This window comes from Trichomycterus rosablanca, chromosome 16, assembly GCF_030014385.1.
Source record: "Trichomycterus rosablanca isolate fTriRos1 chromosome 16, fTriRos1.hap1, whole genome shotgun sequence".
Lineage (NCBI taxonomy): Eukaryota > Metazoa > Chordata > Actinopteri > Siluriformes > Trichomycteridae > Trichomycterus > Trichomycterus rosablanca.
In genome coordinates this window covers 15372518-15395715 of record NC_086003.1, presented here as the reverse complement: position 1 = coordinate 15395715, position 23198 = coordinate 15372518, and the positions used below count along the sequence as shown (strand labels likewise).

Below are 23198 nucleotides of genomic sequence, written 5' to 3'. Positions count from 1 at the left end.
TTTATTCATGTTCCTGTGTAAGACCCGTTATATTTTTTATAAGTGCAACCCTAACCGCCTAACCCTCATTCATCTATGAACTTCTGTTGGAAAATGATGTCCCTCCTTCTGTTAAAAAAGTAACGTAGTAACATTTACTCTGAGTACATTTTAAATTAGTTACTTTTTACTTGAGTAGATTGTAGACTAGTAATTTTACTTGTACTCAAGTAAAAAATCATTAAAGTAATAGTACTTTTACTTGAGTACGATATTTTAGTACTCTTTCCACCTCTGGTAGTTACTTGTTACACACGATTCATCAGTTCACAAGTTTAATGTCAAACAGTCTTGGACAATTTTGTATCTCCAATTCACCTCACTTGCACGTCTTTGGACTGTGGGAGGAAACCGGAGCTCCCAAAGGACCCAAATTTAACCTGGGAATCAAACCCAGGAGATTCTTGCTGTGAGGTGACAGTGCTATCTACTGAGCCACTGTGCATAAAACCACGAGAAATATTACCAGCAATAAAATATTTATAGTTAAATAATTAACACATACTGTATCTAATGACACCTTAGTAAGCAGCCAAAGGTTAACAATTAAAAGGAGAAAGTAGAAAAAAATAAAAAGTAGAATGATCTGGATCTGTGGTTTAAGTCTTATGGAATAATGTCCAACGAAGGTGAGTCAGGACGTAAGCAAAACTTAAAGGTAAATAGTAGGGCTGGCACCGATCCGTCCGATATTGGCCCAAATCACTGGATCGGATATCGGAAGAAAAAAAACGTGTAATCCGATCTGATACTGTTGTTTAATGTAATAAAACACTTAATGTAAATAACACTTAATGTGAATAACACTTAATGTAAATAAGGCTATTCAGAAATTAAAACACACTGATCTACTTAAACTTCTAGCATTTTAAAAACCATCTACTACTGCCACATCTAAAAACACGGCGTGTTTTACGGCGCGTTTTACACTCGTTTTACAGCGTGTCATATAAATTGTCTACAATTGGAAGATGTGGATGTCAATCAAACGCGATGGACCAATTAGAACTGACGCAGAGTTGAGATTTTCCGTTAAAGTTCTGTAACGTTTTTAGATTATTAAAAACCAAAGTGCGCTTATTATTAAAAACCCTGCTGGAGTCTGAAAAGGACGTCTGTGGCTAAACGGGAAACTGTGTAGTTTGTTATATTTCATAACACTAATGAATTAAATTTCGTTGAGGATGTGAGGTATGTCCAAGCCAGGAAAAGATAGATACATTTGTTTATCTTTTATTATTTAATTGTTTCATTTTTAGCATTTATAAATAATAGTTTGTATTATTTATTTTATATTTTTTTCACTGCCTCTATAAGGTGTAGACTTGAGAGTTGACAGATCTAGAATTTTATATTGAAATTATAATTTATTTGTTAAATACAGATAAAGTTGCACTTTAAATTTTATTTTAAATGTTTGTACGGTGCTGTTAAACAAGCCAGAAATGCGGCTAAATGTTCTGTGTGTAAAAGTTCAAATAAAAACAGCAGTTCTGCATAAGTGTGATGTTGTAGGTTCTGTATTTATTCCTTTAGAATATTTGTTTTACAGTCTGAGCACTGATATTTAGATAGCTAGTTTAACCATGGTGCATTGAGACATGTATTATTACTGCTTAGTTGTTTGAGAGGAGAAATGACGTATCGGATTGGTATCAGTATCGGCAGATACTCAATTTGCAGCATCGGTATCGGACATAAAAAAGTGGTATTGAGCCAGCCCTAGTAAATAGTAATTAGATTTTTCTTTATATTAGCTAAAATGTGCCAATTGTATTCACAAAATGAAACTTGCTTTAAACATTAATAACAACATTAATAACAACAAAAACAGATATTGTACCTGGTAAGGGTGTACTCCCTGAGTCCTGAGTGCAGGTTCATGGCAGAAAATGTACCTATACAACCCCTCAACCGCTTGTCCCGGCCGATTTTCCAAGTGACAAATAGTGGGCTGTTGAAAAGACAAAAAATACGTATTAGAATATCAAACGAAACTATTACATCTACATCAAAAACGTAGTGTTTTATTACATTTTCAAAGTGTGAGTAATCTCGAAACACCAAAATAGCATCTGCAGCACATTCACAATTTATTCACTTCATTTTATTACTGATGATTCAACATTAAGAATAATATAGTGAAGGAAAAGCTGCTGTTTTTTGTACTCAGCATCTGCTTATCACGGTGAGGATACAGCTGACAAGCGTTTTAAGCTTAAAAGACCAAATGGAGGCAAATTCAGTTTTAGCAGTGGTGATGGAGAAAAGTAAAGCATATAATCTGTACTTATGAAGTACAATCACCATAGAAAAGACTGTTAAGAGTTGTTTTTTAATCCAACAATTAGAATTTTACTGGCTTTGGACTTGGTATATTATTCCATTTATTATCATTAATCAATATAGTCGGATATCCAAAATCATAGTATACACTGATCAGCCATAACATTAAAACCACCTCCTTGTTTCTACACTCACTGTCCATTTTATCAGCTCCACTTACCATATAGAAGCACTTTGTAGTTCTACAATTACTGACTGTAGTTAATCTGTTTCTCTACATACTCTTTTTAGCCTGCTTTTACTCTGCTCTTCAGTGGTCATGACCCCCACAGGACCACCACAGAGCAGGTATTATTTAGGTGGTGGATGAGCTGTGTTGTGCTGGTATGAGTGGATCAGACAGCAGCGCTGATGGAGTTTTTAAATACTGTCCACTCTATTAGACACACCTACCTAGTTTGTTCACCTTGTAGATGTAAAGTCAGAGACGATCGCTCATCTATTGCTGCTGTTTGAGTTGGTCATCTTCTAGACCATCAGTGGTCACAGGACGCTGCTCACAGGGCGCACCACCACCATGTCAGTGTCACTGCAGTGATGAGAATGATCCACCACGTAAATAATACCTACTCTGTAGTGGTCCTGGGAGAGTCCTGACCATTAAAGAACAGCACGAAAGGGGGCTAACAAAGCATACAGAGGAACAGACGGACTACAGTCAGTAATTGTAGAACTACAAAGTGCTTCTTATATGGTAAGTGGAGCTGATAAAATGAACAGTGAGTGTAGAAACAAGGAGGTGGTTTTAATGTTATGGCTGATCAGTGTATACTATAATACACTCCCTCAGAACACTCAGAACTTTTGTTGTTTATCAGAACAGAAGGTTAATAGTGGGTAAGGCAACCCCTCGAACACCAGATGCAATGTAGAAATACACCCTGAACAAGGCTTAAAAAACCAAATGGAGGCAAATTCAGTTTCAGCAGCGGTGATGTCTTAAGTAAGGCGTATAATATGAACTTATGAAGGACAACCACCATGAAAGACTGTTAAGAGTGTATTTAGTCCAACAATAAAAAGTCTACTGGCTTAGGACTTAGCTTAGGTATATTATTTGATTTATCATCATTATTATTAAGCAATATATTCTGATATCTAAAATCATAGTATATACCATACTTCTTTAGAACGCTCAGAACTTTATTAGTTTTATAGTGGGTCAGGCAACCCCTCGTGACACCAGGTGCAATGTACTGTAGAAATACACCCTGAACAAGGCTTAAAAGAACAAATGGAGGCAAATTCAGTTTCAGCAGCGGTTATAGCTAAAATAAGGCGTATAATCTGTACTTATAAAGGGCAACCACCACGAAAGACTGTTTAGCCAAACAATAAGAAGTCTACTGGCTTTGGACTTGGTATATTATTTGATTTATTATCATTAAACAATATACTCTGATATCTAAAATCATAGTATATACCATAAAATACTCCCTCAGAAAGCCCAGAACATTTGTTGTTTATCAGAACAGAAGGTTAATAGTGGGTCAGGCAACCCCTCCTAAAACCAGGTGCTATGTGGAAATACACCCTGAACATGGCACCTATTACAGCAGGCTCATTCCCTCACTTAAACCTAAAGGCAATTTGAAATTTGAAACATCTGGAGACTGTATTATTAATGTGTCTTGTTTTCTTTTAGATAGGGATTTTGGCTGCCCATATGCTTTTTGTTAGTCTTGGCATTATCACATAAAACTTTCTTATTATTTTGCAGAGTGCTTATCTATACTATGGTACTCAGGTGTGCTTCACAGGAAAATGTAATGTGGGTGGCTAAAGTGGTACAACACTACTTTTCAATTTTGCAATCTGAATGTGTAGTGATGCTCTTATTTCAGCCTGAATAATAAAATGCTCCACCACATGTACACTGTATGGGCAAAAACTCAATAATCAGTTCAGTTTGGCCATACAGTGTCATGTTACCATTACCATGTCCCAGTCACACCAGGTTTTAAGTTAATAATAATTAAATAAACAATTCAGCAAACCCAATTCCAGAGAAACCAGGTTAAAAGTTCAAATTAGCTGAACTTTGACTCGAAAACTGCTGGGCGACCAAACACAGCGATCCTTCTGTGTAATGATCTTTAAAGGTGCAGTGATTCACATTCACAAATAGTTGCCAAATAGTGCCAAAGTCAGTTGTTAAAGAACTGCACTTTGGTTACATTTATGACAGGACGTTACTGGTAACACAAGATTCATCAGTTCAAGTTTAATGTCACACACGGTCATAGACAATTTTTTATCTCCAATTCACCTCACGTGCACATCTTTGGACTGTGGGAGGAAACCAGAGCTCCCGGAGGAAACCCATGCAGACACGGGGAGAACATGCAAACTCCACACAGAAAGGACCCGGAACGCTCCACCTGGGGATCGAACCCAGGACCTTCTTGCTGTGAGACGACAGTGCTACCCACCGAGCCCTAATATTTTAATATTCAATACCAAATTATTCCATCTGAAGAAGTTTGTTTGTTTGATGGGTTTATTGCCATATCAGCAACATACCGGCTATATTTATGGCAGACAGATATTAAAACTGTACATCATTATTTGTTCAGATCATTTGTTTTATATCAAGTCTGCCTGAAAAGTTCAGAATTGTAATTGGAGTAATCAATTCTTTTAAGTCGTCTCTGATAACTGAAATTCTAGAACATTCAAACAAAATATGTTTAATTGTGAGGGTTGTAGCACATAATTGATAGGTTGGTGCCTGCTCACCAACCAGGTGTCGTCGGTGGGTGAGGGCAGTATGTCAAATTTGGCACCTGGTTATAATTGTTTGGTCTTTCCTTTTAAAGAAGTCTGGGTTGTGTTTAACATTGATGTCTGGACTTATTTCATGCAGTTTGTTTTGGGAATTGCTAGACCAATCTTCTTGCCATTTTATTCCGCAGTAATCTTTGATTTCTGGGTAGGCATCAGTTATTGGGATGCATCTCCAAGCAATCTCTGTTTCTTGCTTCCTTCGCCAAGCTATCTGCTTTTTTATTACCTTCTATACCACTATGACTGTCCATCTAAAGGAAACATTATATGTATGTACACTGATCAGCCATAACATTAAAACCACCTCCTTGTTTCTACACTCACTGTCCATTTTATCAGCTCCACTTACCATATAGAAGCACTTTGTAGTTCTACTTTTACTGACCGTAGTCCATCTGTTTCTCTGCATGCTTTGTTAGCCCCCTTTCACCCTGTTCTTCAATGGTCAGGATCCCCACAGGACCACTCAGCACTGCAGTGACAATGACATGGTGGTGGTATGTTAGTGTGCGTTGTGCTGGTATGAGTGGATCAGACACAGCAGCGCTGATGGAGTTTGTTAACACCTCACTGTCACTGCTGGACTGAGAATAGTCCACCAACCAAAAATATGCAGCCAACAGTGCCCCATGGGCAGCGTCCTGTAACCACTGATGAAGGTCTAGAAGATGACCAACTCAAACAGCAGCAATAGAGGAGCGATTGTCTCTGACTTTACATCTACAAGGTGGACCAACTAGGTAGGAGTGTCTAATAGAGTGGACAGTGAGTGGACACGGTATTTAAAAACTCCAGCAGCGCTGCTGTGTCTGATCCACTCATACCAGCACAACACACACTAACACACCACCACCATGTCAGTGTCACTGCAGTGCCGAGAATGATCCAGCACCTAAATAATACCTGCTCTGTGGTGGTCCTGACCATTAAAGAACAGGGTGAAAGCAGGTTAAAAAGATATGTAGAGAAACAGGTGGACTACAGTCAGTAATTGTAGAACTACAAAGTGCTTCTACATGGTAAGTGGAGCTGATAAAATGGACGGCGAGTGTAGAAACAAGGGGGTGGTTATAATGTTATGGCTGATCAGTGTATGTGTATAAATGTGTTGAGGTTGTGCTTTTCATTGTGTATCTTAGCCAAGTACTCCCAATGCATAAAATTGGTGTACAGGTACGACTTGCTTTCGTGATCCAAGTTAATCTAGGGCTATTACATTTCATTCATGGAGCCTGCAAAACCAGAATGAAGTTCTTAATGGCAAGTCTGGCATAGCCAAGGGGCGTAAATCAGATTACTGATTGACTTCAATCGGTTCAGAGATTTACTGAGGCTCATGCAAGCTGGCTGATCAGATGACTGCCCAATTTTAATTTTGTTAAATTATCAGATCTGTATGTATATAGTGTCATAGAAGCTTGGAGAGTGATTATTAGTAGAGCATATGCGAATAACCTCACAGCATGTCCACATTCATCATCAAGTAGAGGTCAGTCTGATTAATCATCTAAAAACCAAAGCGCTCAGGCAAAATCTGCTCTGACAGATGATGCTTGGTCAGCAGATCACAGTGCTTTTCATCAGAAGAAAGCAAACATACATTATAAATAAAGTGCTTCAATTAACATCATTTAGGAAATGAACTTGATTAGTTTTAAGTGTTTCTGCAGTATACTAGTACCATAAGGAAATTAACTTGATTAGTTTCAAGGGTTTTTTCAGCAGTAAACTTGGATCAGAAATGAAGACAGCAAAAAATATAAGTGTGTTTGTCTGGAACAGGTCACAAGAAAGAAAGTGAACCAATATACACCGACCAGGCATAACATTATGAGCACTGACAGGTGGAGTCAATAACACTGATTATCTCTTCATCACGGCACCTGTTAGTGGGTGGGATATATTAGGCAGCATGTGAAAATTTTATCCTCAAAGTTGATGTTAGAAGCAGGAAAAATGTTTGACAAGGGCCAAATTGTGATGGCTAGACGACTGATTCAGAGCTTCTCCAAAACCGCAGCTCTTGTGGGGTGTTCCCAGTCTGCAGTGGTCAGTATCTATCAAAAGTGGTCCAAGGAAGGAGCAGTGGTAAACAGAGTCATGGGTGACCAAGGCTCATTGATGCACGTGGGGAGTGAAGGCTGGCCCGTGTGGTCCGATCCAACAGACGAGCTACTGTAGCTCAAACTGCTGAAGAACTTAATGCTGGTTCTGATAGAAAGGTGTCAGAATACACAGTGCATCACAGTTTGTTGCGTATGGGGCTGCACAGCCGCAGACCAGTCAGGGTGCCCATGCTGACCCCTGTGCACCATCAGAACTGCACCACAGAGCAATGGAAGGTGGCCTGGTCTGATGAATGACATTTTCTTTTACATCACGTGGATGGCCGGGTGCGTGTGCGTGGATGGCCGGGTGCGTGTGCGTCGCTGACCTGGGGAACTCATGCCACCAGGATGCACTATGGAAATAAGGCAAGCCGGCGGAGGCAGTGTGATGCTTTGGGCAATGTTCTGCTGGGAAACCTTGGGTCCTGCCATCCATGTGGATGTTACTTTGACACGTACCACCTACCAAAGCATTGTTGCAGACCATGTACACTCTTTCATGGAAACGGTATTCACTGATGGCTGTGGCCTCTTTCAGCAGGATAATGCGCCCTGCCACAGAGCAAAAATGCTTCAGGAATGGTTTGAGGAGCACAACAATGAGTTTGAGGTGTTGACTTGGCCTCTAAAATCCCCAGATCTCAATCCAATCGAGCATCTGTGGGATGTGCTGGACAAACAAGTCCGATCCATGGAGGCACCACCTCACAACTTACAGGAGTTAAAGGATCTGCTGCTAACATCTTGGTGCCAGATACGACCGCACACCTTCAGGGGTCTAGTGGAGTCCATGCCTCGACGGGTCAGGGCTGTTTTGGCAGCAAAAGGGGGATCAACACAATATTAGAAAGGTGGTCATAATGTTAGGCCTGATTGGTGTAGATAATATTTATATACAATTGTTGACAGACTCCAAATGAATTATTCAAACAAAATTTACATAAGTATGTGGACACTTTTCTTAGCTTGATTCTGCTAATTTAGCCACATCTACTGTCTAGGTGCATAAAGAGTATAAAAGTATAGTCATGCAATATTCATAGACAAACACTGGCAGAACAGTGACTCATACCAAAAGTTCAGAGACAGTGTGGCACTTCCCTAGACAACTCTTCATGACAAGGCTTCAACATGACAATGGCTAATGCACAATGAGAGATATCTAAAAACAGTTAAAGTCTTGTATAAAAGGCCTATACAAATCGCTGACCAACACCTTTGGCATATATTTAAATGCCCACTGGGAACAACAACAGTTCTTAGTATTAGAAGATGTTCAGATTTCAAAACCTTTGACCCAGTTAAATTCTCATTAACACGCTGGGCGCTTACATATAAGGAAGCTGTGACATTAGATATAAGCTATAAGATATCTGTGACAGCCTTAAAGGTTGGGGAGAACCTAACACGTATTCATTTCTAACGAAAGGTCTCAGTTTGCACCCAATGAAAATAAATTAGTAATAGATTTTAAAAATATAAAAAACGTTCTTTAAAGACAACATAATGAATAGGACACAAAGGTTAGCCAAACATTGCATATCCTTCATGTTGAAGATCTCTTTATAGAATTCAAATAAAGCCAATAATATTATTAGAGGTCAGCTAGTGTGTTATCCTTGCCCTTTCATTCATACATTTTTAACCAGGCATAATAGGGCTAGGCAATTACAGAAAACCGTCTTTATATTATGCAGTCACTTCTTTCCAGCATTCACAGCTTGCAAGCCTGAATCAATGCCATCTTTCCAAGTAAAACGGCATTAAGTGTAAGGACTTTATTATGAAAACTGAACCTGTGTGGTCTTAACACATAGCATACAGTCTATACTTCAAACCAGGGTTTTTCAAGCAACCCTTGGGTGGGTCACGAGCCAAAAAAAATGAGTCGTAAAGAAAAATAATAATAATTAAACAAATGAATGTTAACAGGCACATAAAAACAAAACAAACTTTTACACAAACACCCCTTGTTGAGGCTTTTACGTTACATCTTGTAAACCACAGTGAGACCAGATTGCCACATTTTCATTACTTATATACATTTCATTATGTGTTTTATTTTGATGCATAGTTTGAGTGACGGACAGCAAGGAGACGAATCGGGACCCACAGTGAGTTTGCGTTTTGTTGAAGAAATGAATCCAAAATACCTTTTAAAATATAAACACAGCCTGCTTGAGTACTTAGTCCGGTCACAGCAAGGGAAAGAACACATGACTAAAAACAAAATAGGCCACAAGAAACTAGTCTTCTAGCATTTGATCAGCCTCAGACCCACACAAAGGCGAACACTTTACTATTTAAAAATTACTATTTAACAGGCCGCTCAGGTGGCGCAGCAGTAAAAAACACACACTGCAACACCAGTTCTGGGATCTCGAATACATCGTATCGAGTCTCAGCTCTGTCTGCCGGCTGGGCTGAACAGCCACATGAACAACGATTGGCCTGTTGTTCAGATAGTGGTGGGATTAAGCTGGATAGGGACTCTCGTAACTAATGCAAATACGACCTCTGCTGGCTGATTGATGGAGCCTGAACAGAGACGGGACAAGAGTGCAGATCAGGGTGTGTCTATCCGTACACAGAGCTGATCCGCATTGCACTCGTCAAAGTGTAGGTGACAAAAATGCATACAGCTGTGTCGGAGGGGGCGTGGGTTAGCTTTGTTCTCCTCAATCAGAGCGGGGATCAGCATTGGTGGAGAGGAAGCATGACGCAATCGTATAAAACAAGCATTTTTGGATCAACCTACTTGGGTGAATCAGCCTTTTTCAACATGAAAATAATTAAGTCTAAATATCGGTCCACCCTTACTGATGAACACTTGAGGATTGGCATCAGCAGCTAGTGTCCAGACTACATAAACCTGGCTGACACCATTCAGTGCAAATCATCAGAATAAGGTTAGTGTGATTTTTCAGTCGCTTGCACGCTAATTGCTGAATATCAACATAGGAACTGAAGTGCATTTTAAAAAGCTTCAAAGGTTTTTACGGAAAAAAAAAAAGAAAAAGGAGGAGGACTACATTAAACAGTAAATCGCAATGACCTGTCAACTGAAATAGTAGATTTCAAGCCACAAAAGTGTGGACACCCCTGCTGTAGAACCAATTGCCTTGTTTTTGCTACTGTGCTAATGCTAGAACAACCTGTTGCCTTTACAATCAGAATCAGAATCAGAATCAGAATCAGCTTTATTCGCCAAGTATATTTACACACACAAGGAATTTGTTTCCGGCTGTTGTTAGCTCTCTGCAATTTACAACAATACAATATACATACAAGACTATGTAGACTCTTTACAATTACAAACAATACAATATACAGACAAGACTATGTAGACTCTTTACAATTTACAAACAATACAATATACAGACAAGACTATGTAGATCAAATCAAGCACAATAAGTAGCAGTCTGTGATTAAGCTTCAAAGGGATAAACACTGCTAAATGTAAGTGACCAACAATGGAAGCTATAGATAGCTTGAGAGTTAAAAGAAAAATATTTGCTTTACTTTAAATTCTAAGTGTATGTTGTTTATGCTATGCAGCTAATGTTAGCCTGCTAGATAAGACTTAAGCTCTCATTAAAGCAGTAAGAATTAACACCTTCTTATCTTTGCACTTACTGAGTGTTACAGTGCCAAATATAGGTGTATTTTGCCATTATTAAAATCCTAACACCTTGTGTAATTTTGAAGAAAATAGCAAGAGAAGTAGGGCTGCCTCGACTGGTCGACCTAGTCGATGACGTCAACGCTAAAAATGCGATGTGTCGTTTTTAAAACTATACTTATAAAAGATCCTTTTTCATTTCTACGAAGTTTCCGTTCACATAAGCGTTCATATGATTTCCCTCAGCACTACTTGCTGCATGCATGACCCTAAGTCGTATTTAGTCCAGTCACTGGTTGGTGGCATTAAGCGCAGTCTTAAAAAAATGCCGTCTGCAGCCAGAGTCAGAAGCCGATTGTAGCAAGCTTTCAAAGAAAAGCTAAAAGTAAAAAATTTCCAAGACCCAAATCATCAAAAGTTTGGGAGCGAGCGAGACTAGTGGTTCGGAGGTTGCGTGCTACAGAGCGGTGTTTGATTAGACCACGAGAAGGTAGCTTGGGGCTGGTCCATTTTTGGCTTTGTAGGCGAGCATCAGTGTTTTAAATTGAATGCGTGCAGCTACAGGAAGCCAGTGAAGAGAACGTAATCGTAATGGAAAGTAATCATTAGTGGCAGCCCTAAAGAGAAGCAACAGATACATACATGAACTCTGCTTCAAATACTTCAGCAGGGATGCAGCCGCTCAGGTGGTGCAGCGGTAAAAAGACATGCTGCAACCAGAGCTGGGTTCTGAGTACATCGTATCGAATCCAGCTCTGCCTTACCAGTTCGAGGCTGAGTGGCTGTATGAGCAACGATTGGTCGGTTGCTCAGATGGGGGCGGGACAAAGAACCGGATGTGGGTCTCTCTGTGTCAGAATGCGATTACGACCTCTGCCGGCTGATTAGAGGTGCCTGCACAGAGATGAGGAAGAGTGCCCTTAGGGTGTGTCTCTCCGCATGCACCGCTAGGTGGCGCCACACTCATCGATGTGTGGGTGGCAAAAATGCATCCGGCTGCTGCCCATGTTTCGGAGGGGATATGGTTTAGCTTCGATCTTCTCGGTCAGGGCAGGGTTCGGCATAGACAGAGAGGAAGCACGATGCAAATCGAACAATTGGATGCGCTAAAGGGGGAGAAAAAGGGGAAAAATTAAAAATAAATTAAAAAAAATAAAAAATAAAAAAAATACTTCAGCAGGGGCATAAACTATGAAAACAATTTGGGCAGGCAGTAGAGAGAGCACAGGAACCTCCTGTTTTCTTTGCTAGACTTTGTTTTTAATTTTTAGTTCAGATCAGCACACTCAATTTACTTAAATACACAAAAACTCTTTGGCTCATCTGACATGTGTAAATCTTCCGACTCAACTTTCCACCACCTAACGGCAGATTTTTACAGACAGCTTTAATAGTACAGAGTAAAACAGAGATCCTGTCGGTAGAGGTGGCTACAGACAAGAACGGTGAGCCGATTCCGAGACTCTCTGTGGTGGTGGTGGGCTAGCACTTAAGACCACTGTTACACCCAAGCCCAACTGCATGGATCCATGTCCATGTTTAATAAATATTTTAGAATGCGTCAGCACACCACTGTGGTGTGTTCGGATCTTGGCTGAGCCACCAATCTGGCCGGGTGTCCACACAAACACAATTGGCTGTGTGAGCGAGGAAAGGTCAGATGAAGTCCCTTTCCTGCTGTCGCTGTAATATGAAATCTCTGAGACTGGTCCAGGTGCCTGCACAAGAGTGGGAGGGTTTACATGGAGCCCAGGGTGGCTCTCCCTATGTGATAAAGCTCTGTATGAGAGCCCAACCACCAACAGCAGATTGGACACTTGTCAGCAGGGCATGTGGTGATCCAGCTCCTCTTGATCAGACTGAGAATTAAGCAAGCGGTATTAGATTCATAATTGGGAATTGAAAATGACTTGATTGGAAAAAAAATCTTGTTACTTCTAAATACAGCCATAACATTAACACCACCTCCTTGTTTCTACACTCACTGTCCATTTTATCAGCTCCACTTGCCATACAAAAGCACTTTGTAGCTCTACAATTACTGACTGTAGTCCATCTGTTTCTCTGCATGCTCTGTTAGCCCCCTTTCATACTGTTCTTCAATGATCAGGACTCTCACAGGACCACTACAGAGCAGGTATTATTTGGGTGGTGGTGGTGTGTTAGTGTGTATTATGCTGGTATGAGTGGATCAGAGGAGTGGATGGAGTTTTTAATCACCTCACTGAGAATAGTCCACCAACCAAAAATATTCAGCTGACAGCGACCACTGATGAAGGTCTAGAAGATGACCAACTCAAACAGCAGCAATAGATGAGCGATCGTCTCTGACTTTACATCTACAAGGTGGACCAACTAGGTAGTAGTGTCTAATAGAGTGGACAGTGAGTGGACACAGTATTTAAAACCTCCAGCAGCGCTGCTGTGTCTGATCCACTCATACCAGCACCACACACACTAACACACCACCACCATGTCAGTGTCACTGCAGTGCTGAGAATCATCCACCATCCAAATAATACCTGCTCTGTGGTGGTTCTGACCACTGAAGAACAGGGTTAAAGCAGGATTAAAAAGTATGTAGAGAAACAGATGGTCTACAGTCAGTAATTGTAGAACTACAAAGTGCTTCTATATGGTAAGTGGAGCTGATAAAGTGGACAGTGAGTGTAGAAACAAGGAGGTGGATTTAATGTTATGGCTGATCAGTGTAAAGGTTTCATTACATTAAATTTTAGTACAATTCAATACTGGTAGACCTAAACTATAAACATCCTCTTATATAATGGACAATGCTAACTGAATTCTGTATTATTTATTTATTTATAAGGATTTTAACATCATTTTTAACACACTTTGGTTGCATTCATGACAGGACAGATAATTACTGGTTACTCAAGATTCATCAGCCATGGAAAATTTTGTATCTCCAGTTCACCTCACTTGCATGTCTTTGGACTGTGGGAGGAAATCGGAGCTCCCGGAGGAAACCCACACACAGGGAGGAGTAGTAGTAGTTTAGGTGTCAAGCTGAGTGGCAGCCAATTGCAGCAGCTCAGTTCTCAGAGACGCTACTTTTAACCTATATTAGGTTGATACTCTACTTTACTTCTTACTGATCTATCTATCTATCTATCTAGCTAACATGCAAACTCCACACAGAAAGAACCCAGACTGCTCCACCTGGGAATCGAACCCAAGACCTTTTTGCTGTGAGGCGACAGTGCTACCCCCTGCGCCACCTAATTCTGTATTCAAAGAATGAAAAGAAGAGTAGGGAAGACAGTAAGGGGTAACTGGAGAAAGAAGGAAGAAGGAAGCTCTAGTAGGTAAGAGAAAAGCTAGTGTTGGTAATTCATAGCAGCAGGACTGGTTTGGTGCTCAATCTCAAACAGCAGGCCCTTGGCACCATCAAACAATAGCTTCAGAGACAGCAGCACTACCTAGAAACAAGCATATAGGCAGGACGGATAAACTTACACCCAGAGAATGGATATCGATGAATAGCAATGGAAACAACCTAGTGCCCCTTCGTCAAGGCTTCTAAAATTTCAAAAGAGGGAACACAATTGGCTCATGGGGATGGCATGAATTCAGCTATGTGAGGCTAGGTTGAGAAAGAGAGGATACCTGTAAACAGGGGTCAGAAGGTTTGTTATTTCAGCTGAGCCGACACTCCACAAGGCGTCAATGATTTTTCTTAATGAATTGTGGATAGCAGAACAGCTCCAGCACTACGCAAACAATGATCGGTGTACTCGTCAGACGGAGCAAAGGAACACGTATAACGAAACATTTGTAATCCAAGCATTGAATAAATATCATCTTGCTTGCTCTGGCAAAAACTGTCGTAATCCATTACCCAGAATGAAAATGTCAAAGGTAGAATTCAAAATCCTCTTAAATGCTTAGCCCTTTAATAAGGTGAATGCATCAAACCAAACACAAAAGGTCTTTTTAGGTACACTCAGATTCAGTCTGTGCATTATTTGACATTGAGAAACCTTTCTCTGTTTTAGTGTGATGGTAATTACTCCCACAGGCACTACATGAAGTGAGTACTATCCTTCTGTGCTGTATGCCATGAAAACTAGATGAGCATAATTGCACAAGAAGCTGCATCCTGAGGGAAAAGCGTGCACCAATCACAGGGAGGACTCTGTCTAACCCCTGGCATGAGTGGCCTTTGTACCCTCATATTCATCACCCCCCTTGTCTGTCTCAATTGGCTGAACTTCACAGACTCAACATGTCATATTATCTGACATCACAGTTAATGTGACATCACGTCATTTACCTTCTCTTCTCTCATTCTAATGTTTAACTACCCTAATCCTCCTAATTTCAAGGTTTCATACATTAAAAGATGTATTAAAAACAATGCTTGACTGTTGACCACTGTGGATGTTCTTGGCAGTTGAACTGCATTTGCAGTTAGTGGTTCTCAATATGAACACAGTCAAGTCATGGCTACATTTTCATTTTTAAAACTGGTAAAATTACCCCTAACTAGTGGTGGGCGGTATACCGGCATTGTTTCTTCATACAGTATAAATTCTTCCATATATCGCCATACCAAAGCATAGTTACAGTGGGGCCAAAAAGTATTTAGTCAGCCACTGATTGTGCAAGTTCTCCTACTTAGAAAGATGAGAGAGGTCTGTAATTTTCATCATAGGTACACTTCAACTATGAGAGACAGAATGAGAAAAAAAAAAATCCAGGAAATCACATTGTAGGATTTTTAAAGAATTTATTTGTAAATTATGGTGGAAAATAAGTATTTGGTCAATAACAAACAAGCAAGATTTCTGGCTCTCACAGACCTGTAACAACTTCTTTAAGAAGCTCTTCTGTCCTCCACTCGTTACCTGTATTAATGGCACCGGTTTGACATCGTTATCTGTATAAAAGACACCTGTCCACAGCCTCAAACAGTCAGACTCCAAACTCAACCATGGCCAAGACCAAAGAGCTGTCAAAGGACACCAGGAAGAAAATTGTAGACCTGCACCAGGCTGGGAAGAGTGAATCTACAATAGGCAAGCAGGTTGGTGTGAATAAATCAACTGTGGGAGCAATCGTAAGAAAATGGAAGACATACAAGACCATTGATAATCTCCCTCGATCCCGTGGGGTCAAAAGGATCATGAGAACGGTGAGCAAAATATCCCAGAACTACACGGAGGGACCTGATGAATGACCTGCAGAGAGCTGGGGCCAAAGAAACAAGGCTACCATCAGTAACACACTACGCCGAGAGGGACTCAAATCCTGCAGTGCCAGGCGTGTCCCCCTGCTTAAGCCAGTACGTGTCCAGGCCCGTCTGAAGTTTGCCAGAGGGCTTATGGATGATCCAGAAGAGGATTGGGAGAATATCATGTGGTCAGATGAAACCAAAATGGAACTTTTTGGTAAAAACTCAACTCGTCATGTTTGGAGGAAGAAGAATGCTGAGTAAACACCATATCTACTGTGAAGCATGGGGGTGGAAACATCATGCTTTGGGGCTGTTTTTCTGCAAAGGGGACAGGACGACTGATCCGTGTTAAGGGAAGAATGAACGGGGCCATGTATCGTGAGATTTTAAGCCAAAACCTCCTTCCATCAGTGAGAGCATTGAAGATGGAACGTGGCTGGGTCTTCCAGCATGACAATGATCCCAAACACACCGCTCGGGCAATGAAGGAGTTGCTCCGTAAAAAGCATTTCAAGGTCCTGGAGTGGCCTAGCCAGTCTCCAGACCTCAACCCCATAGAAAATTTGTGGAGTCCGTGTTGCCCAGCGACAGCCCCAAAACATCACTGCTCTAGAGGAGATCTGCATGGAGGAATGGGCCAAAATACCAGCTACAGTGTGTGCAAACCTGGTGAAGACTTACAGGAAATGTTTGACCTCTTTCATTGCCAACAAAGGTTATGTTACAAAGTATTGAGTTGAACTTTTGTTATTGACCAAATACTTATTTTCCACCATAATTTACAAATAAATTCTTTAAAAATCCTACAATGTGATTTCCTGGATTTTTTTTTTTTCATTTTGTCTCTCATAGTTGAAGTGTACCTATGATGAAAATTACAGACCTCTCTCATCTTTCTAAGTAGGAGAACTTGCACAATCAGTGGCTGACTAAATACTTTTTGGCCCCACTGTAATACAACAGCTTTAGGCTCCAATAGGCAGCAAATCATGTAATATTGTATATAAAACTGTATACATAAGGACCAAACAAACCTTATAGCACTCAAAACCTTTATTATATACAACCCCAAATTAAGAAAAGTTGGGACAGTATGGAAAATGCAAATAAAATAAAAATGCAGTGTTCTCTAGATTTACTTTGATTTTTATTTGATTGCAGACAGGATGAACCCAAGATATTTAATGTTTTATCTGCTCAATTTAATTTCATTCGTTAATATACCATTCCTGCATTTCAGGCCTGAAACAATTGCGACGGGGCAATTTAGAGCTAGTAATGAGGTGAAAAAACTAAATAATGATGTGATTCTAAACAGGTGATGTCAACAGGTGATTGTAATCATGGTTTGGTACAAAAGCAGCATCCAGGAAAGGCTGAGTCTCTGATGAGCAAAGATGATCAGAGGATCTCCATTTTTCAACAAATGCGTAAGAAAATGATTTAAATGTTTACATTTTCAGCATTTAGCAGACTTTTTTTTATCCAAAGCGACTTACAGTTATGACTGAACATGATTTTTTGAGCAATTGAGGGTTAAGGACCTTGCTCAGGGGCCCAACAGTGGCAACTTGCGGTGGTGGGGCTTGAACCGGCAACCTTTTGATTACTAGTCCAGTACCTTAACCACTGAGCTATCATTGCCCCAAATGTTTAAAGAAAGATTGGAAGAAATGTGCATATTTCTCCCTCTACAGTGCATAATATCATTAAACGATTCAAGGAATCGGGAGGAATTTCAGTGCATAAAGGCCAAGGGCACAAGCCTAAGCTAAACGCCCATGATCTTCGATCCCTCAGACGGCACTGCATCAAGAACCGCCACTCAACAATAGCTGATATAACCACATGGGTGAGGGATTACTTTGGCAAACCTTTGTCAAGCACTACAATACAGAGTTACATACACAAATACCACTAACATTACTGTGCAAAAAAGAAGCATTATGTTAACCATGTCCGGAAGCGGCATCGACTTCTCTGGGCTCTGAGGCATCTAGGCTGGACCATCACACAGTGGAAACGTGTATTGTGGTCAGATGAATCAGCATTCCAGGTCTTTTTTTGGAAAAAATGGATGCTGTGTTCTCCGGACCAAAGACAAAAAGGACCATCCAGACTGTTATCAGCAACAAGTCCAAAAGCCAGGGTCTGTCATGGTATATGGCTGTGTCAGTGCCCTTGGCAAAGGTAAGTAACACTTCTGTGATGGCAGCATTAATGCAGAAAAGTACATTGAGATCTTAGAGCAACATATGCTGCCTTCAAGACGTCATGTTTTCCAGGGACGTTCATGCATTTTTCAACAAGACAATGCAAAACCACATGCTGCACACATTACAAAGGCATGGCTGTGGAAGAAGAGGGTACGGGTACTGGACTGGCCTGCCTGCAGTCCTGACCTGTCCCCAACAGAGAATTTTGAGAGGAAAAATGTGACAACTACGACCCCGTACTGTTGCACATCTTAAGACGTGTTTGCAGGAAGAATGGAACAAAATAAAAGCTGAAACACTAAATCACTTGGTATCCTCAGTGCCAAAACAACTTTTAAGTGTGGTGAAAAGGAATAGCAACATTACAAAGTGATAAATGCTTTACCGTCCCAACTTTTTTTGGAATGTGTTGCAGGTCTGAAATGCAGGAATGGATGTTTATTAATAAATGAAATGAAGTTGAGCAGATAAAACATGAAATATCTCAGGTTCATTCTGTCTGCAATCAAATAAAAGTCAATGTAAGAAATGTACTTTTTCCATGCTGTCCCAACTTTTTCTGATTTGGGGTTGTACATGGTAAAATTAAAATGTTTATATTTTATCTACTGATGACAGTAGAATAAGCCACAGACATATAAACAGTCACAGTCATACAAAAAAATAAAACATACCATGATATACCGTGAAACCATCAGAATCTTAAAAAGTGATACAACTTTTTGGTCATACTGCACAGCCCTATTCTTAACTACTTAAAATAAAGACAGCATAAAACACAAGGATCTAGGGGAGACTCCTTTAAAGGACAAACAGTAGCAGCTTGGCAGTGGAGGGGATATTTACAGAGGATCTTAATGTGGTTACAGGAAGTCATTCCACTGATTTCAAATTGCCAATCAGACCATGTTTTTGTAAAAAACTACAGATAGGTACTTAAATTAAAATCAATGTTCTTTCCCGCTGCTGCTAGTCTTGTCTGTGCCTTGTCTTTTTGACATTCATGTAATGTAATACTATCTATCCATCCACTCAAGAAGGCGGGAAGCATGACTGATTGATGAGATTTCTGCCTTCTTCAAAGACAGGCCAGGCAAAAGCTATTAAACAGACTTCTGTTATTCTATTACAGTTCATCTTCTGTGTCCTAAACATCCACATTACTGATCTGAATCATAAATCCTAATGCATTTTATTTCTAGTTTTATTATATTAACCTGCCTGTGACACTAACATAAGTGTGCACTAATTTGTCCAGACATCATCTCAGTACAAATGTAGGCGTTTATGTTTTGCCACTAATGTAGGGTGATATGAATGGACTACATGATGAACATTTCCATCCTATGCCTCCCTGGTTGATTCTTGGACCTTTCAGATGGAGCAAACACACTTGTGCTAATCCACAGGGGTTTATAGATGCCATGAATAATTCATTCCAGAATTCTCAGCTCAACTCTTCGCTCAGTCAGAAGTCTGACAAGCAAATCAATCACAATCAGCAGAGAGTTGTTTTTACTCTTCAATCTTAAAATAACATAGAAGCACCAGGCCATCAATAGCTTTCAGTTCAGATTCTTAGATGTGCTTTGGAATTGGTTATTTGTCCAGTTGGATGAGTGTTTTTTCCAAACAAAAGCATTAGTGGTTATTTGGGACAGATTTAGAACTGAGATTATAGATGGGATCTTTGTTTCATGAATGTTTACATGTAAAAAGTAATCGCTCATCTTAAGTTACTTTGTTCAATGTAACAGTTTGTTGCCAAATCTTTTATTGGAAGCAAATGTCACATGAATAATAAAATGTAGGGATGCATCGATACCATTTTTTCCCAACCGAGTACGAGTACAAGTACATGTATTTTTGCACTCGCCGATACCGATACCTATTTAGAATGATGCAATCTGGATCATTATGGAATAGTGTAGTTTTTAGTGTAAAATAGTGCAGTGGAACAGACATAATTGAGAAAGCTTCTGACAAGCTAACGTTAACGTTCATTAATAAACGCACGTAATTAACGCTGTGCACATCCTACATGCGATGCGATTCTGCTGATTGAAATATTTACTTTAAAAAGATAATACAGTCCGATCCCATCTGAGCCGATTCTATCAGCACATCCATTCGTGGTTCACCTCGGTAAATCGTAAACGACTCTGAGTCGGCTCCCGCTCTGTGGTAAAAACCAGTATAATTAAGCCTGAGCTTTATAAGGTAAGCGAGTCACACAAAATGTTCTGTAGTATTTGGTGTTTATTTAGAACCGCAACATTCATTATAACAGTAAACACGGAGAATTGACTGAGAAAAGAAACTTACGCTGTGCTTAAAATGAGTCGACTTCTGAATCACTTGTATCGACACTGTGAACAGAGTATTGAACACAAACACGTCCTATAACAGCGGTCGCTGCTTTTGTAACCGGTTATCTTCGCTGTTAGCTCTATTTTGAAGGGTTTTTTTTGTCAAACGGAACTAAATAACATTAAACGTGCGTGTGAGCGTGGTCAGTGAGAATAATTAAATATGTCTCCTGTGGGTGAAAAATTAATTGCTTTAGTTTTAGAAGTAAAAAAATCTCGTAATGTCACATCGTATCGAATCTCAGCTCTGCCTGCCGGCTAGACTGAGCGGCCACATGAACAACGATTGGCCTGTTGTTCAGATATGGGTGGGACTAAGCCGGATGGGGTCTCTCTCTCATGACTGGTGCAATTACGACCTCTGCTGGCTGATTGATGGCGCCTGCACAGAGATGAGAAAAGAGTGCTCTCAGGGTGTGTCTCTCCGTACACAACGCTGAACTGCACTGCACTCGTCAAGGTGTAGGTGATAAGATGCATACGGCATGCTTTATTCTCCACAATCAGAGCAGGGATCAGCACTGGTGGAGAGGAAGCATGACGCAATCGGGCAATTGGACGTGCTAAAAGGGAGAAAAAGGGGAGAAATGCATAAACAAACAAAAAAAAAAAATACAGAATATGCTTATTATTTAATTGTTCATTATTATGATCAAATCATTTGAAAAATTGTAAATCAGGTTGCTAGTATGTTTATGCGGAGGGTTTTCAGAATGCAGGTACAAAAATGCAAAGAAGGCTGAATCGATCAAAATGTGCACGTGTTAAAGCTCAGTGACCAGAATAAAATAAGTTTTAATGGTGCCCAGGTGGCGCAGCGGGATATTCCACTCGCACACCAGCACCGAGTTTCTGAACTCCTCGGTTCGAAACTCGGTGTTGCCTCCGGTCGGCTGGGCACCATCTAGTGGACATAATTGGCAGTGCGGGTGGGTCTTCATACGCTGGGTAAGGACCCTGATTGGCGGAAGAGACGCCTGCGCAGAATGCAGGGGCGAGAAGAGGAGGGCTGTACATGTGTCGGAGGAGGCGTGTACAGCAACGTGCTCTCCTCGGATGCAATCTGGTATCCTTCAGCAGCGGAAGACAAAATTGAGTGCACTAAATCGGAAAATGGGGAGAAAATGCATTAAAAAAGTTGCTGAAGTGCAATCACTGAAATAACTATGTTTAAAAGTTAAAATAACTATGTTTTTTATGTCTTAAAAAAAGAAAAACAGGTAATGAATTGGAAAATTTTTGGATGAGAATCTATAGCTGTGATCTGATCTTCTCTATGAAATGTCTGGCAGTGTTTGGTCAGATTCAAACCTGGTGAATTGTAACAAATAACACAGCATCATTTTGATGTATGGCCATGCTTCAACACAACATTCTAACTGAAATCAGTTTGTTTTTGCCAAACGCCAAGGCTGTCTATGTCAATGCAGACTCAAACAAACTGAGGGATCATAATGACATAACAGCCAACAAGTATAAGAGAATGCACCCTGTTATCCAAAAACTTTCCTAATAATGGTTCCATATCTCAGGATGATGCATCCTTAATACTATCCTAAATAAAGAGTGGTTAATGAATAACATCTAAACAAGCAACAATAATGAGAATTTCCAAGTGCTGACTGTGAATCAGATCTGAAATCTCTCAAAGAACTGAAGAATTTTGTTCTTGTAGCATAGGCCACTATCACACTATAAACCACTTATTTGTAAGACAGAATCCCAGGAGAAATTAAAGCTCTTCTGGAGGCTGGGTGCAAGTCTTATTAGCCCCCAGAAATGACTATATAATTACAGTGGACCCTTACAAGCACATTTTTTCAACTTAACATACGAACAAATTTCGATTTACGAACCAAAATTCGCGAACATTCAGAGAGCGGACGGTGCTTTTTCGGCGTTTTCTTTATATTTTGCAAAATTCAATATTAAAATGTCCCCAGAAAGGTGCAGAGAAAGCGTAGTGATGAGAAAATGAATCTATTACTACAGTATTTTTGTGTTGTATAATTACTCATGCCAGTAGCTGTCACTGTGTATCAGACAGAGGGGACAGTGAGTGAGAGAGAAGAAGGAAGTCGGCTTAGTAAAGTATTCTTTCTTTTGTGCAATTACACTTACAAAATACAACACTATTGAAATAAAGAAGGAAATAACAGAAATATGAGAGTTATTTCTGGTAGATACATTTTATTAAAAAAAAAGGAAATTTATTATAGTGTATGGTACAGCACACGTACTGTACTGAAATGTGATGTGTGTACAGTACAGTACTACTGTGTATTGTTGTTTATTATTGTTTATCACAGGAATGTCTATTCTATTATTTAAGATTTAAGGAAAATAAGACCATTTAAGACATTAGAGAGGTTAGGTAAGGAGGTGGTTTGGGAGGTCTGGCACTAATTAATTCTATTTACATTATTTCTTATGGGAAAAATAGGTTTAACTTACGAACATTTTGACTTAAGAACAGCCCTTCAGAACCAATTAAATTCGTAAGTCAAGGGT

The 23198-nt window shown here is 40.0% G+C and overlaps 1 protein-coding gene across 1 annotated transcript in view; it reads right to left on the bottom strand.

Annotated features, from left to right (window-relative positions):
* ammecr1 (AMMECR nuclear protein 1) overlaps positions 1-23198 on the bottom strand; it is a 70627-nt gene that overhangs the window by 36264 nt on the left and 11165 nt on the right. Inside the window, exon 2 of the mRNA XM_063011424.1 lies at positions 1883-1993. Within this exon, the coding sequence (XP_062867494.1) occupies positions 1883-1993 (111 nt within the window). The remainder of the gene's footprint in view (positions 1-1882; positions 1994-23198) is intronic.